Source organism: Sorex araneus, chromosome 3 (assembly GCF_027595985.1).
Source record: "Sorex araneus isolate mSorAra2 chromosome 3, mSorAra2.pri, whole genome shotgun sequence".
Taxonomy (NCBI): Eukaryota; Metazoa; Chordata; class Mammalia; order Eulipotyphla; family Soricidae; genus Sorex; species Sorex araneus.
This window is the reverse complement of record NC_073304.1, coordinates 80356344-80374256: the sequence shown is the minus strand read 5'-3', so window position 1 is coordinate 80374256 and position 17913 is coordinate 80356344. Positions and strand designations below refer to the sequence as shown.

Sequence of the window (17913 nt, the reverse complement as noted above, 5' to 3'; positions counted from 1 at the left end):
AACAAAAATGTTTCTTACCAGATTGCTTTATACACAGTGTGATGCACAAAATAGATGTTTGATAAATTATCACTAGTTAATCATAAAAATGAACAAAGATTTTGATCTTTTAGGATAACTTTTCCAGTAAGAAGTGGAAAGGGAAAGAAAAGGAAAGATGCAGATGGGGAAGATGAAGATGCAGAAGAGGCAAGAACCTTAATTGTGGAACCTCATGTTATTCCTAATAGGGGTCCTTATCCTTACAACCAACCCAAACGGTAATTCCTACTTTCTATGCTATTTGTGATGATGAGTAAAAAATGATTTGTTGTTTCAAATGGATTGGTATTTTGAATATTTTTGTTTACATTGAAGTATAAATATATTCTTTTCTTATTGAAGTAAAATTGCATTATAATTCTTATAGGATTTTGATGTTCATCACTGAAAATCATCATGCTCATCCGTTTGTCTCTATGTGCGCCTTATCCCCTCCTTCATCCTGCCCCTTTGGCCTTTGTCCCTTCTTTACAGTAACCACTAATTTACCTTATACTCTAGAAATTGAGTGATATTTTTCATTTCCATTAATTTTTTACATCTGGGGGTAGAATGAAGGTTGGACCATATAAAGTGGTGCTCAGGACTGATTCCTGACTGCTCAGATGTCACTCCAGGCTCTGCTCAGGAGGCCATATATGGGTTGTGCCAGGGATCGAACCCAGATCAGCTGGGTATAAGACAAATATCTTACCTGTTGTACTATTTCTCCAGCCCCTGTTTAATACTGTTTTATTAAGGCCTGTTTTTTGTTTTTCTCTATATGTCACATATAGATGAAATCATATGGTGCTTGTCTTTCTTCTAACTTACTCAGAATGATACCTTCTAGGTCAATCCAGGTTGTCACTAATGACAGGATATCATCTATCTTTCCAGCTGAATAGTAATCCATTGTGTATAGATACCACATTTTTGCCCTTCTTCAGTTGGTAGCCCACTTAGATTACTTCCAATTTTTGGCTGTTGTAAATAGTGCTATAGTGAACATGGATATGCAATTCTTCATATTAACATTTTTGTACATTGGTGCTTGGTAATACCCAAAAGTAGGATTTCTAGATCATATAGAATTTCTGTTTTTATATTTTTATTTATTTTGGTTTGGGGGCCACACCCGCCTGTGCTCAGGACTTATTTCTAGCCCTGTACCTCGGGATCCCTCTTTGAGACACTCAGGGGACTATAGAGGACACCAGGAGGTGACCCCAGGTCTGCCACATGTTTTTAACTTTCTAAGGATCCTCCATATTGTTTTCCTTAATGACTGTACCAATTTACATCTCTACCAGCAATATATGAAGACATGCTTTTCTATAGATCGTCTCCAAGGAAAGAGCTTCCCTACCCTCACCCATTTTTCCCATTTGGTGCTGATATTCAAACCTAGGAATTTAGGTTTATGCAAGGCATAAATGCTATATTAGCTACATCTCTAGCCAGCGTTTAAATTTTCTGATGCTTTAAATTTATGTTAAATTTATGTGTCTGGGCCTTCCTTCTATTTGGTTGATTGAACAGTATAGGTATTTTTGGCTATCCTAATCATTTTTCATAAGTTATGTTCAGAGACCATGAGAAGTAAATATTACAGAGCAACTTTAAGCATAGGGTTCTAACTTCTCATGGCAGAGTATTACGTGTGGCAGTTGTAACTACCCTCATATATGGCTCCCTGACTTATGTTTGGTAGTTTGTCAGGAACTAGAACTTCGATACTCCAGATGAATTATGGGATGGCTTAAGTGTATGGGAAATTAATTATAGTCTTTACTTTGTAGAGACCTTCTTCAGTTTCAGCTGTCCTTGGAGGGGTAAAGAAACTCATCAGAAGAGATTGCTTCAGTCTTCTAGAATGTGAAGTTCTGTGATTGGGATAATAGAGGCAAATACAAAGCAAATATTTAGACATCTGGGTTATTGTTGTCTTAATTTTCACTAAATGATTCATTTGTTTTGTTTTGTTTTTTCATTTATATATGTAACCCTAATTTTTTTCTACTCTTATTTGCAGTAATACAATTCAGTTCACTCATACACAGATAGAGGCCATTCGTGCTGGAATGCAGCCTGGACTAACTATGGTAAGAAAATTATTGTTAGACATGTTCTTAATGGGTTTAGAATAGAAGTATAAACTTTTAGAGTACATTCTGTTTGAAGTACAAAAAAATTTAATCAACTTTAAGTGTTTATAAATAGTTATGACATTGTATGCATATAGATATCTTGCCACTCATTTTACTGTTCATAAAGGTTTGTGATGGGGGGGCAGAATTGTGGGGTAGGAGGCCTCCAAACAGTGCTCAGGGCACCCAGGAGCCACTCCTGATAATGCTTGGCCAACCTGGCAGGCAGTTCAATTCTCAGGCCCAGGCTACAGTGCTGCTTCACCCTGCAGTGCTGAAGACCACCAGGTCATCCCCAGTAGTAGGGCCCTCCAGGGTCAGCAGTTCTTAGTGGCCTCCAGGGTTACACCCAGAATGCTCAGGAGACCTGGTATTGCAAGCAATGAAACCTGGGTCAGATTCATGTCCTAACCACAGTACTATCCCATAGTCCCATAAAAAAAGTTTTGTTGTAATATAGCTAACTGTTCATTTGTTGATCTAGTGCCTATGACTACTTTTATGCAGCACTAACAGAGTTTAAATACTTGGAACAGAGAATGTATAGCTTTTAGACCCTAAAATGTTTACTTGCTGATTTGTTACAGAAAATTTGCTGACAACTAATTTATTTAGACATCTGTTTAACTTAATTCGAAGATTTCTTCTTTTCCTGTTACTGATCTCTGTCAAAATTCGTTATGGTCAGAGAACTTACTTTGTGTGGCAGTGATCTTTTATCTTTTAAAAATTTTAAAGGATATGATTTATCCTAGGGCTGGAGCAATAGCACAGCGGTAGGGTGTTCGCCTTTAATGCGGCCGACCCGTGTTCGATTCCTCCACCCCTCTCGGAGAGCCGGGCAAGCTACCCGTGGCGTATTGGATATGCCAAAAACAGTAACAATAAGTCTCACAATGAAAGATGTTACTGGTGCCCGCTCGAACAAATCGATGAGCAATGGGATGACAGTGATATACAGTGATGATTTATGCTGAGGAATATTTTCTGTGTGCTTAAAAAGAATGTATATACTATTGTTTAGTGGTGTATGTCCTATGTCAGTTAGATCCATTTGTTTAATGGTATTGTTCAGTATTTCTCTCTTTCCATATATTCCTCCTATTATTTCTGTTGACTGGCCAGAGGGGAATATTTAGTCTCTAGGTACAGTTATATATTTTTTCTATGTATATTCTGTCCACTCTTGTTTCATATATTTAAAGCCTGAGGATAGATAGATCCAGGGTTGTTATATATTCGTGAATTGATGCTTCTCTCATTATGTAATAATACCTGTCTTTACCATGAGTAACAAATGGTAGTTTTTGCTTTGAAATCTACTTTGATATTACTATAGCCACTCCAGCTTTATTTTCATTAATATTTTAATTGGATTTATCTTTTCTCATCACTTTTTATTTCATTTCTAACCCACTTATAGTTGAAGTATATTGTTTTATCCATTCTGACAGTTTTAATCTGAGTATATTTAGAGTATTTACATTAAATCTACCTATTGATGTGTTTGGAGTCAGGCCTACCATTTTATTACTCATTTTGTTTGTATTTTTTTGTTTGTTTTTCTTATTTCCTTTTACTTGCCTTCTTTTGCATAGGTTAAGGTTATTTGTTTTGCATAGATTAAGGTTATTTGCATAGCCTTAATGTCCCATTTTAATATATTGGTTGTGTTGCATTATGGTATTTCTTTCTTAGCTTCTCTTCACTATACAAGACAGCTCTAGACCATTTCAATTATAATATACTTTTTCAGTCTGCTTAAAATTAGTATTTTGTCTCTTAAGTTGAATTGGAGAAATCTTACCTCGTACCATTCTTATTCCTTTTCTGTACTGTACTACATCTAAATTCTTGGGAATTACCATCAGTGTTGGAATTTTGCTTGAAAATATCAAACATTTTTAAGAACTTTGAAGAGGATAGTCTTACTATATTTTGTATACTTCATTATTCTCATTTTATGTTTCCTCTGATAGTGCTTCCTTTCTATCTAAAGAACAGTTTTACCACTTTTAATAAGAGCTCTGCTAGCAATAAATTATTTTTATTTTTCTTGACATAGGAGTATCATTAGTTCACCCTCATTAATTAAATATATTTTCACTGGACATAGAATTTTTTCCATGGGTTCTGAGAGAAATCCACAGTCATTTGAAATGTCTTTATGTCCAGGGGTGATATAAAATTTTTCTCTGATTATTTTTGTTTTGTTTTTTGGCCTCTAGTTTTTAGCTATTTATATTTGGTCTTGGGTTTCTTTGCTGTTATTCTTTTGGGGGCTCATCGATCCTCTTTAGTGTGTAGATTATGTCATCAGATTTGTGAAGGTTCCAAACATTATTTTCTTCAAATATTTTTCTATACTGTTTGCTTTTTCCCCTAGGACTAAAGTAACATGAAATGTCGAACTTTATTATTGCCTCATAGATTCATGAGGCTGTGTTTATTTTTTTTTGTTACAATCTATTTTTCTTGTTAAGATTAGGTTATTTCTATTCAGGTTTGCTGATTCTGTTCTCTGCTTTTGAACTCATCCAAAGTTTTAAGATTTCTTTTAGGTCTAGGGGCTGGAGCGATAGCACAGCGGGTAGGGCATTTGCCTTGCACGCGGCCGACCCGGATTCTAATCCCAGAATCTCATATGGTCCCCTGAGCACCGCCAGGAGTAAGTCCTGAGTGAAGAGCCAGGAGTAACCCCTGTGCATCACTGGGTGTCACCCAAAAACCAAAAAAAAAAAAAAAAAAAAAAATTTCTTTTAGGTCTAGAGAATGATACCACAGTAGGTAAGGCACTTGCCTTGCATGTGACTGACCCAGGTTCCATCACTAGTGGATGGAACCACCACATATGGTCCCCTGAGCACCACCAGGAGTAAGCCCAGAGCACCACCAAGGGTGTCCCCAAAAACAAATTTTTTTTTAATTAATTTATTTTTTAATTAGTGAGTCACAGTGAGGGTACAGTTACAGATTCACACATTTTCGTGCTTGTTTTTCCCTCATGCAATGTTCGAGAGCCCATCCCTCTACCAGTGTCCATTCTCCACCACCAGTATCCCTCTCACCCCTGAATCCCATCCCCCCCACCCCACCCCACCTCTGTGGCAGGGCATTCCAGTTTGTTCTCTCTCTCTCTCCTTTTGGGTGTTGTGGTTTGCAGTAGGGGTATTGAGTGGACATCGTGTTCAATCTATAGTCTACTTTCAGCACGCATCTCCCTTCCCGTGCACTATCTCCAATCACATTTTACTTGGTGTTCCCTTCTCTATCTGGGATGCCTTTCCCCCAGCGTGTAAGGCCAGCTTCCAAGGTGTGGAGCCAACCTCCTGGTATTATATACTACTATTCTTGGGTGTTAGTCTCCTACTTTGTTATTTTATATTCCACAGATGAGTGCAATCTTTCTATGTCTGTCCCTCTCTTTCTGGCTCATTTCACTTAGCATGATACTTTCCATGTTGATCCACTTATATGCAAAGTTCATGACTTCATCTTTTCTAACAACTGCATAGTATTCCATTGTATATATGTACCAAAGTTTCTTTAACCAGTCATCTGTTCTTGGGCACTCGGGTTTTTTCCAGATTCTGGCTATTATAAACAGTGCCGCAATGAACATAGAAGTGCAGATGTCATTTCGACTATACTTTTTTGTTTCTCCAGGATATATTCCCAGAGGTGGTATTGCTGGATCAAATGGAAGCTCAATTTCTAATTTTTTGAGAAGCGTCCATATTGTTTTTCAAAGGGGCTGGACCAGTCGGCATTCCCACCAGCAGCGTAGAAGGGTCCCTTTCTCCCCACATTCTCTCCAACAGCGGTTGCTTTTGTTCTTTTGGATGTGTGCCATTCTCTGTGGTATGAGGTGGTATCTCATAGTTGTTTTGATCTGCATCCTCCTGATGATTAGTGATGCAGAGCATTTTTTCATGTACCTTTTAGCCATTCGTATCTCTTCCTTGGAAAAGTTTCTGATGGGGTTGGATGTTTTCTTCTTGTAGAGTTTAACCAGTGCTTTATATGCCCTTGATATACCCTTTATCGGATGGGTATTGGGTGAATATCCTTTCCCATTCTGTAGATTGCCTATGTATTCTGGTCACTGTGTCTTTTGCAGTGCAGAAGCTTCTTAGTTTAATATAGTCCCATTTGTTTATCTCTGTTTCTACTTGATTACTTAGTTCCTAGTTCCGTGTCATCTTTGAAGATGCCTTTAGCTTCAATATCATGAAGGGTTTTGCTGACCTTGTCTTCAATGTACCTTATGGATTGTGGTCTGATGTTGAGGTCTTTAATCCCCAAAACCAAATTTAAATAAAAAAATTCATTTTATCTTCTACTTCTCAAATTTCCATTATAACAGTGAAATAACTTAATAGTTTGCTCTGTCTTTATTATCTTTTTTAGGTTGTGGGCCCACCAGGTACTGGAAAAACAGATGTGGCAGTCCAGATAATATCTAACATCTACCACAATTTCCCAGAGCAGAGAACTCTGATTGTTACTCATTCCAATCAGGTAAGGGTGTGTATAAGAGAATGGGGGCGAGGGGGAGAGGGAGGGAAGGAGAGGGGGGGGGGAGTAAAGAGACATAAGTGGGTGAATGCCTATCTACTCATAAATATAGAATGAATATGTCACTGTCACTGTCATCCCGTTGATCAACGATTTGCTCGAGCAGGCCCAGTAACATTCGTCCTAGCCCTGAGATTTTAGCAGCCTCTTTTTACTCGTCCTTTCCAACGGTGCCACATTACAGGCTCTTCAGGGTCAGGGGAATGAGACCCATCACTATTACTGTATTTGGCATATGAGTACGCCACAGGGCACTTGCCAGGCTCTCCCATGTGGGCACAGAAAAGAAATCAGAAAGACAGTATGGACAGTAGGGTGCTTGCCTTGTATGCGGCTAACCCAAATTGAATCCTTGGCATCCCATGTGGTCCCTTGAGCAACAAGAGTGAGTGATCCCTAAGCACACAGCCAGGAGTAAGCCCTGAGCACCACAGGTATGACCCCCAATCTCTCCCCCAAAAATCCTATTCCAAAATCACAGAGAAGTTTCATTTATGCATGGGAGTGGGGGGTGGCGATGGGGGGATAGGTGAAAGTACAGTGGAGATTTCCATTTATTTGGTAACTGGAGCCTTGGTACCACACAGAATTTTAGGAAATGTGGATAAGTAGTGACTATTGGAGAGTTACTCTTAAATTAGCCTTTTGACCAGACTGTAATGAAGAATGTATAAAAATGATATTATTTCTATTAGATGGAGTCAAAATGTAGAAAAACTGGAAATATTTGCATATATGGGCATGTACTTGGATAAAATTGTGTTCCCTCTCAAATTCCATACTAAGCTAGCGCTTTAACTTTGAGGTTGTGCGGCAGGACAGTGGGGAGGACGTTTGCCTTGTGCATGGCTGACCCAGGTTCAATCCCTGGCATTCCAAGCACCACCAGGAGTAATTCCTGAGTGCTGAGCCAGGAGTAACCCCTGAGAATCACTGGTGTGGCCCAAAAAGCAGGAAAAAAAACCTTAGGGATTGAAAGCATTGAGTTCTAGTATTTTTCTTCATTTTTATTCATTTTATAGGATTAATATTTCTAAAAGTCTTCCTTGATGTCTGTCAAATTGTTGGTTTGTTGATATTTACTTGTTTATTTCTCCCCCCCCCTTTTTTTTATTGATTCTCCCTGAGATACAGTTACAAAGCTTTCATGTTTGGGCTTCGGTCATACAATTATCAAACACCCATTCCTTCACCAGTGTACATTTTCCACCACCAAAATCCCCAGTATCCCCCCCGTCCCCATTCCAATCCTTCCCCTGCCTGTGTGGCAGACAATTTCCCTCATACTCTCTCTCTGTACTTTGGTCACATTCAATATTTTGACACTTGTCCTTCCACCACTCAAACCTGCCGAAAAGGCAATGCTAGACAATTTGTTTTGTATTGCTTGTTATGGACAGAATATAATGTCATGTGGTGCATGCTCTAAGAATTCTAAAATTTTAATAATTAGGGTCTGGAGAGATCTCTGTAGTGAGCTGTTCGGTTACGAGATTCGTGTGTGTGTCTGTGTGTCTTTGTGAGCCTCCACAGGACCATGCTTCGTAAACAACACCTGTTTCTTGTTAATTGCACCGTGCTTGGAAAATAACTCCTAATAAGGAAACAGGATGTCCTGCCACGCCCACAAGGTGTAACTAGCCTATCAGCTGCAGACACTTGGGCGTAAACAAGCAGGGAGAGGTATATAAGGAGGGAAGCTGCCTAGCTAGGGGGTTCCTCCGGGTTCCTCCAGGCTCTTCCTTGTTCGTCCCTCGTTCTTCGTCCTTCGTTTCTCCTCTTTCCCTTTTCGAATGATCAGAAGGTCTCTGAATAAATCGCTGCAAGAAGAATCTCCGGGTTGCGTGTTATTTTACATCTGTGTGTGTCTGGATTTATGGCCGTTTAAGGGCTTAAGTAGCTGGTGGCAGTTTGTGGGCATCATCTCAGAGTCCCATCAGGGTGGGGAAAGGAGAGGAATTGGCTCCTCCCCTGTCCCGTGAGGCCTGGTGTTTGCCGCCACTGCTACCAAGTACCTGGGCCTTTTGTTGAGTTCTAGAAGAGGGCGGCTGCGGGATTCTTAGGGGGCAGGCGAAGGGATGGTACCTGCTCCTGCCCCGGCGGAAGTGGTCAATTGCAAGTCCGGAGGCATCTCTGCAGTGAGCTGCTCGGTTCCGAGATTCATGTGTCTCTCTTGGTTTGTTGATTTTTTTTTTCAAAACTGCTTTATCAGCTGATCATTTTCATATATAATTGCAGCAGTTCTCTACTGTCACTCTAATTTGCAATCAAATGTTAACTAATTTTTTTTGTTTGTTTTCAATGTGAATATATCTTCTGGCTCTGAATCTGTTTAGTTTCTGAGTTTGGGTAGCAACGTACACATCACGTGTAATATCAAGTGGAATGACTTATTAGGTCTTAAGTTACAACTGGAAGGTAGCAAGAATTTGAAGAGTGGGCATGTTTGTTTTTTGGTTTTGGGGTTTTTTTTTTTTTGTCTGAGAGTTGGTCATCTCCAGTTCCTGTTATCTAACTGCTAGAATATCTATAAAGATGATAATAGCATTTTGTAACCTGGATGTTAATGAGAACAAACAGAATGGCAGTTGATATGATGGGCAGGATTAGACTTAGGATCAGTTAGGAAAAGTACTGGGTGGGGGTTAATTTTTAAATGATGTCCTTATTAGTGTGTTTTTATACTCTGAAACATTTTTGCCTTTCTGTAACTTTGAACTGTATTTTTTCAAGTAATAATACAATTTGAGGGAACCTTAATAAAAGTGCTTTATAGGTAGGAAGAGGAGTGACTTCTAAATAACTTTCATTAGAATAGTCTGGTAAATGAGTGTTCATCTCACTGTGGCATAGCAGTTGCTTTGGACTTTAAGATCCAAATGATGCACTTTGCCTTTTCACATACTGTTTTTTTAATGCTGAGACCTTCTCCAACCACAAAAGTTTTTTAGTTCTCTGAAACCCATGAAAATACCTTCTTCCTTTTGTGTTTTGATTTCTTCTGGGAGTGGGAGTGAGTGAGGGGGGGGTTAACCCATACCCAGCTGTGCTCAGGAATTTGCCCTGGCTCTGGGCTTAGAGGTGACCCCTGGTGGTGCTTGGGAAAACATACAGAGTGCAGAGGATCAAACCAGGGTCTGTGTCATGCTAGGTAAGAGCCTTACTACCTGGGCCATCTCACTGCCCTTGATTTTAATTTGATTTTTTGTTTGTTTTTTTGTTTGGGGGCCTCATCTGGCAGTGCCCAGGTCTTACTCCTGACTTTGTGCTCAGAGATCTCTTGTGGTGGGCTCAGGGGACCATATGAGGCCCAAGGGATTGAATCTGAGTCAGCTGCATGCAAGGCAAATACTATCTGTGCTATCATGCTAGCCCTGATTTTTTTTCTTTTAATGTAGGAGTACTGCTATGTATTCAGCCATTGATTAAGCTGATTGAATTGGGCATGAACTTCACATTGCTTTTGTTTTTTTATTGAATCACCGTGATAAAGTTACAAAGCCTTTATGTTCGAGATTCAGCCGTACAATGATCACACATCCCTCCACCAGTGCACATTTTCCACCACCAGTGTTCCCAGTGTATCCCATTCCCCCGCCACCTTATCCCAGTCCTCACCCTGCCTCCTTGGGAGACAATTTCCCCAATACTCTCTCTCTCTCTACTTTTGGGCATTATGTTTTGCTCGAACTTTCCCACAACCAGTCAAGCCTGCTTGCCAGGGGCAGATGCTAGATCATTTATTGCCATTGCTCATTTTGAATATCATGAGTGCCGCAGCTGCGTGTTTCTGGATTGTAAATGGTTGGGTTTCAGAGATCTTTCTGTAGGGCACTAATCCATTTTGGATTTAATTGGGCATCTCTGGATCAGGGCTGTTGTTGCCCAAGATGGTGCCCGGAGGCACATTGTGGATGTGACAGCCAGGCTGATGAGCGGATGGGGAGCTGGGGAGGGACAGAGCCGCCCCTGCCGCCATGCAGCATGGAAATTTAGTCCTGGAGCTAGTCCTGATTTGGTTCATACCTAACTGAGCAACACTCATTGTTTTCAGTCCTTCTAGATGTTAGTGTTCATTACTTTAAATTGAGTGTGCTGATTCTTTAAATATCATTATCCTTTTTGTTTCATTCTCCAGGCTCTGAACCAGTTGTTTGAGAAAATCATGGCTTTAGACATTGATGAGCGCCACCTCCTGCGTCTTGGTCATGGGGAAGAAGAGCTGGAGACAGAGAAAGATTTCAGCAGGTGAGCAAATTGGATGTACAGAACAATGTTTCATCTTCTCTTTCTTTATTAAAGAAATCTCAAGATAGAGAGTAATGAAATACTGCAACCTAATTCTGAAAGCTTCTGCTGTAACCTACTTAGACTACATAGGCTGGACCGATAATTGTAGTCATTATTTCCTTCAGCTTCATTATATCTATTTAATATGGCATTTTCCCCATCAGCTGTACAAAGATTTCATTGATGAGAGTTATTTTTTTTATCTTTTTAAATGTGCAGATTGCCATTTTCATTAGATTCTTTGGTAATTTTAATGTTGCCATTTCAAATTTGTACAAGTTTGCATGATTCCTTTTTGCATTTCATTCATAAATTTAACTCGCATGCCATTAAAGTAGTTATGGGGCAACAGTACAGTGAGTAGGGTATTTGCCTTGCACACAGCCAACCCAGGTTTGATCCCTGGCATCCCATTATGGTCACAAGGAGTAATTCCTGAGTGCAGAGCCAGGAGTAACCCCTGAGTATCACCTGGGTGTTACCCAAAGCCAAAAGCCAAAAAAAAAAATAACCAAACAAACCATTTAAGTAGTTAATTCATTCAGTGAAATCAGTTAAAGATTTAAAGATAATGCAAGTTTTTAGGTTTTGTGTACCAGTTTAGGTGCTTCCAGTTTAAGTGGACTTTATTTAATATTACATATTGTAAAGTGGCTAAAATTTCATAGATTGAAGTTCCTCTGTCATTACTATTTTGTTTTCTTTTTTTTTTTAAGTTGCTTTATAACAGCTCATTTCATTTATATTTAAATCCTTTTTAAGGCATGATTTCACATAATAGACATAATTAACAGCTGCACATATTTAATATAGTCTTTGGCTATTGAATATGACCTTTAACTAAATTGATCGTAGACATCAAACGAGCTAAAGAGTATTAAATTATTATGTTGCATCTATTTTGAGATCTTGTATTATTAGAGGTCACCAAACATTTGTAGCTTCTAAAAAGTCAGATCGAAGAGCAACACACATTAAGTTAATTGGGGCTCTTGAGTCTTAATTTTGTATTAGCCAGGAATACTTTTTTTCTAAATTCTTCAGTAAAGAAGAATCTTTTCCACCCATTTACTTATATTAAAGTCTGTTTACAGAAGTGAGCTTGACTAAAATCTAGCAATTCAGAATTGGGTAAATATAAAGATAATAATAGAATGGTGACTGCTATATTTTAGTGCAACACAACTTATAGTTTGTTTAGGAATATTGTAATGAAATGGAAAACATTTTCAAAATATTTGTTACCAGGTTTTTTTGAGGGGAGATACCTTATGCTTTCTGATACAGAAGTGAAGTCCCACTTTTATTAGTATGTATGTGTGTGTCAGTTCAGTTGGCATTTTCTTTTATTTCTCTCCCTATGCCACAGTTTAAAAAATAGATAACAAATATTTAATATTGAAGCATATACTGCTTTCCCTAAAAGAAAATTTTAAAACATAGTGATTTATTTAATGATCATACATAATTTGCTAGTTCCAAAACAAGATTTCGTCTGTTTTAAAAATAATCAGCTATAATCATGCTATTATTCATATATTTGTATGTTGCTTTTTTTAAAATCAATAGATTATTTTTAGAATAGTTGGAAAAATATTTGAAGGATAAATGAGTAAACAGTACATTGAATTTCAATATACAGTATTAAATTTAGCATATCATAAGAATTTTGTCTTTTTCTGTTAGTCTTTTAAGCTTTACTAGTTTCTTATTGGCAAGCATGCATTGTAGGAAAAGTTATAAATTACAGAAGAGGTAATAGTAAAAATATATCTGCTCTAGTGTTTATATTCTACTAAGCTGGAAAAATTGCTAACAGACCAGGTCTAATATCTCTTTTTGGCTCTAGATCATTCTTTTGATCCTTCAAAGGTGAGCTATGGAGCAGTAGGAATATAATATAACTTGTTTTCATTATTGACTTTAAATATAAGAGCACTGTTTATCCTTTTTAAATTTAGTATTAAAAAATTATAGGAGATACTTTGTTATTGTGGGGAAAAATATATAGACTTTGCTATCCAGCTCTCCGTGTGTGTGTGTGTGTGTGTGTGTGTGTGTGTGTGTGTGTGTGTGTGTGTGTGTGTGTGTGTGTGTTTGGGGCCACACCCAACAGTACTCTGGGCTCAGGGATTATTCCTGATTTTGTTCCAAGAACCATATGAGGTGCTGGGGGTTTCAAATAGGGTTAGCTACCTAAAAGGCACAAACCGTACCTCCTGTACTATCTATTTGGCCCTTTCTCTTACACTTTTACTTCACTACTTACCTTTGAGCCAAGTACTTGACAAATTTGAGGGTTTTCCCCCACCTTAATTCAGCAAATATCTATGAAGCTGCTAGAGTCAGGTCTCATGTTTCATGCTAGGATATATAGGTAACAGTGATAAACTACATGAAAACACTTGTTTTCAAAATCTTTAGACCAAATCTACTTTTATGATAGTGTAAAAATCACTCTCCAAAGTATCTAATCTGCAGGAGGCCTGGGTTCAATCCATGTCACTGCATGTTCCCCTAAATGACCCCAAGCAACCTGCTGAGAATATATCCGGAGCAACACCAGGTGTGACCCAAAAACAAACAGAAAAAGTCAATCCAGAAACTGTCTTTGTGTGATGAGACAGACTACTAGCAGAATGCCCTGCATTGCCTCTTTGTAAAGATCTAGTGGTGGTGCAGAGCAGGAATTGACTGAATGGTATTTTTAGTGATGATTGATTTTCCTTCCTCACAGCCACTAACACAGTTTTTTGTATATCAGGACTTAGCCATCAGGTACATTTTAAGTAGTTCTGGTATAAAATAGCTCACCGACTACCATTTACAAATGACAATTATTTCTTTTATTTTTGCTGGTTTTTCTTTGTGGCCACTTATAGTCTCCATTCTGATTTTTTTCACTCCAGTTATATTTTTGTAATTGAAACAACATTGATTTATGCCACTTTATTATTATTTTCTTGAATATTTTACTGAATTTCTTAAAGTTTTTTTATGACATAATTTTCTATTCTTAACTGAAATTTTTAGATATGGAAGAGTTAATTATGTTCTGGCTCGAAGAATAGAACTTTTAGAAGAAGTTAAACGATTGCAAAAGAGTCTTGGCGTTCCAGGTGATGCTTCGTATACTTGTGAAACTGCAGGATATTTCTTCTTATACCAGGTAAGACATAAGTGGAAATTGTGTTTTACTGTAGTATAGTTGTCTTCCATTAGAAACTGGGATACTTTGTTGACATCCATCTTTAATGCTTGCTTTTCGTTATTATTGAATAGATAATTATTTGTGAACATAACATTTGACTGATTGGATTAGAAAAACCTCTTTTTCCCACTTGAATTTATAAGTTATTGTTGAAAATTTAATTATTTGCTGGCAAATTTAACCTCATGTCTCTTTTTCCATATAGGTAATGTCTCGTTGGGAAGAGTATATCAGCAAAGTGAAAAATAAAGGTAATACATTGCCAGACGTTACGGAAGTCTCCACTTTTTTCCCTTTTCATGAATATTTTGCAAATGCTCCTCAACCCATTTTTAAAAGCCGATCTTATGAAGAAGACATGGAAATTGCTGAAGGCTGCTTTAGGCATATTAAGAAAATCTTTACTCAACTTGAGGTAAGGATTCTCAAGTTCTTTTAGCTGTGTTTTGTTGTTGATGGTGTTGTTTAAGGTCTTATTTTCAGCTGTTTTGATTTTTAATGAAATTGATGTGGAATGTTCAAATCTCATAAGCAGGCCAAGAGTTAGTACAGTGGTGAGGGTCATGTCTAGCATGCGCCTGACCTGCTTTGCTTATAAGCACCACATGATCCCCTAAGCATCGCCAGTGTATCTCTGCAGGTCTCTGAGCGCTGCTGGGCTAGCCAGGTTTTCCTCAGCACCACAGGACCTGAGCATCGCTTGGGAGGCACAGAAAGCAAATAAAAGTCTTATAAGCTAGATTATTACTTGTAAGTATGATTGTTACGAGCATTTATAGTTTTAAGCAATAAGTAAAAATCAAGGTATCAATTGGATATTCATTCTCGTGTTTCTGGTATAACGTCTTAGCATTTAAGAAAGGAATATTTCCATTAGAAGATTCACCAATACTTTGGATTAGAATTTAAGACTGCCACATGATCAGCCTTCGTTTTTTTAATGCCTCTTAACTAGTTGGCAAAACATTGGCTTGTCGTGTTAGCCAGGATTATTGATCTCAATTATTAAGGAAGAAATAAGAATCGCAGCCATAAAAAAGACAGAGAAGTATTTATATCTGGAATATAGGGATTTCCCCCAATTTAAGGAAAAATTGTAGTTGTTTTATGTTGGAGTAAGGACAAGGATACAAGAATGTGACTTAATGTTCAGAAACTTGATGTATCTTGGCTTGGATTTGTTTGTTTCTCATCCCCATTTATTATTCATTCCTATGATTGGCTAAGTAGATGATCCTTTACCATGTTTTAGGGTGGGGTTGATCCTTGGAAGTTGGATTTCTCGAACTTCTTTAATAAATTGACCAGTGAGTGGGTTTAACCAGTGAGATACAAGGCAGAAATTGAAGAGAGAAAACAGGATATTTGTCCACCAGCCTTCTTTGTGTACGGTTTTATACCTCTCATGGTCCCAGTTTCTGCAAGCTTAACCACCGTTTATTTACTTCAACTTAATTTTGGCATCTCAGTCTCTGGTCTGTGATAACATTTATCTCAAGGCTGGTAGTAGTAACTTTTGCTATTGCTATCCTACTTCATGTTCTCATGTTGGTTTTTCTTTTCCTCTCTCCCCTGTGTACCCACTGTTATGCATTAAGTTCCCTTTGTTACAAATACTTGAAATGTTTCTATTTTTCTAACTAGACCTCTAATGAGGTACATACAGCATACAGTGATAATGTTTTGTTCATTGTTTTTTTTTTTTTTTTGCTTTTTGGGTCATACCCAGCGATGCACAGGTGTTACTCCTGGCACTGCACTCAGGAATTACTCGTGGCAGTGCTCAGGGGATCATATGGGATGCTGGGAATCGAACCCGGGTCGGCCGCATGCAAGGCAAATGCCCTACCCTCTATGCTATAACTCCAGCCCCTATTCCTGTTTTTATTAAAAAATTTCTAATGACAAATTGTAGTTCAAATACCAACTGTTATTTGAACTCAGTTCATACCCAATGATGAACAGAATCACGATAGAGATGATAGAGTAGGTGTAGTTTAGACTTAGAATAATTTTTTAGAAATTAGATCTGATTAAGTTGTATGAATGTACGCGTAAACTTTATTTTCCAAATAATCTTTTATTGTTTCCTTTCTCTCTCCCTGGACTCATAGGAATTCAGGGCCTCTGAATTGCTTCGAAGTGGACTGGACAGATCTAAATACCTTTTGGTGAAAGAAGCCAAAATCATTGCTATGACTTGTACTCATGCTGCCTTAAAACGACATGACTTAGTCAAGTTAGGTTTCAAGGTAAAGACTTACTTTAGTTCCTTCATCTAATTTATTCTCTCCTTTTCCTGTTTCCTTTTCCTTTCCCTTTCCATTCCTTCATTCTCTTTCTTTTCTTCTCCCTCCTCTGTCCTCCCTTTCCCTTCCCTCTTCACCCTGCTCCTGCCACTCCTCCCCTTCCCTTCATTGCCCCTTTGAGATTGGCTCGCTTAATTTCTAAGTCCATATATTAATTATTTTAAAGTATCCTTTTAAATAGTGATGGAAACTCCCTTGTTTATATTAGTGAACTGCAAATCTAATATATCTACATTTAGTTACTATCAGTATGTCCTATATATAATGTTATGACAATATGATTGTCCAAACTCTAGTTGTTAAGGTATTTTAGTCTCTTTTCACTATCTTAAAAATAAATCTCTGAACAGGAGTCGAAGAAATAGATAGTACAAGGTGTTAAGCCGCATGCCTTGCATGTGACCAACCCCTATTCAATCTCCAGCACCACAAAGGCCACTAAGTTTTACCAGGTACATCTCTGGGTGCAATGAACTGCAGGGTTCCATCTTTTCTTATAGCTTAGGAGTGTACCACAGTTAGGCCCATCTCTCCCATTTCTATTTTTCAGCCAGTTTGCTTCCTGATTTTCTGTCTGGTCAGTCTATCCAATAGTGAAAGGGACTGTTAAAATCTGCTGCTGCTGTTGTGTTGCTGGCAATATATCGAGAGCTTGTTTGGAGGTTCTCACTGGGGAACCCGGCTATTTGTATACCCTCAACTGAAGAATGGCAGTTGCTGTTTGGGGAAGGTTGTCCTCTCTGGCTCAGTGTGCAGCTTTGGGAAGGACACACAGGGAGCAATGAAGGTGGGAGGGGATGCAGGCCTACCCAGCCTGATCCGCGTAATCAATCCCAGTATCAGTGGGGTAATGTGTTGCAGCCCCATCACCCTCACAAGCTGTCACTGCATCTTTCATTAGGTCTGTTAGCAATTGCTCTGTAAATCTTGATGCTCCTTCATTTGATGGCACATATATATAAATGAGTATAATGTTCTCTTAATGCAGATAGATCTCTTGATCATAAATAAGTCACAGGTCAGCCTTCTCCATCATCTTTGCTCCACCTTCATTTTACCTATTAACTTTTTTCTCTGTTTTGCAACACTGGGTATATTTTAGGGGCACATTTTCACACCTTCAGATGTCTGTCATCCCATTACCAAAGTTCCAGAAACTCTCCACCTCAGTCAAATGTACCTCCTCCTCCCTTGGGTCCTCATCCCCTCTCCCACCCTGGGAACCTCAGTTCCAAAGTCTGACTGCAGAGATTTGTTTTGTATTTAAAGTAAGGTGACAATGCTCCGTGCTCCCTGGAAGGAGGGTAGGTGCTAAATTAATTCAAAGTGATCGAATTGTTGCTATCTCTGTTGA

General features: G+C 38.4%; 1 protein-coding gene across 1 annotated transcript in view; it reads left to right on the top strand.

The window, feature by feature from the left end:
* AQR (aquarius intron-binding spliceosomal factor) overlaps window positions 1–17913 on the top strand; it is a 93527-nt gene that overhangs the window by 55289 nt on the left and 20325 nt on the right. The window contains exons 21-27 of the mRNA XM_004609758.2: window positions 114–260; window positions 2057–2126; window positions 6582–6692; window positions 10888–10997; window positions 14073–14208; window positions 14456–14665; window positions 16365–16502. Of these exons, the coding sequence (XP_004609815.1) occupies window positions 114–260; window positions 2057–2126; window positions 6582–6692; window positions 10888–10997; window positions 14073–14208; window positions 14456–14665; window positions 16365–16502 (922 nt within the window). The remainder of the gene's footprint in view (window positions 1–113; window positions 261–2056; window positions 2127–6581; window positions 6693–10887; window positions 10998–14072; window positions 14209–14455; window positions 14666–16364; window positions 16503–17913) is intronic.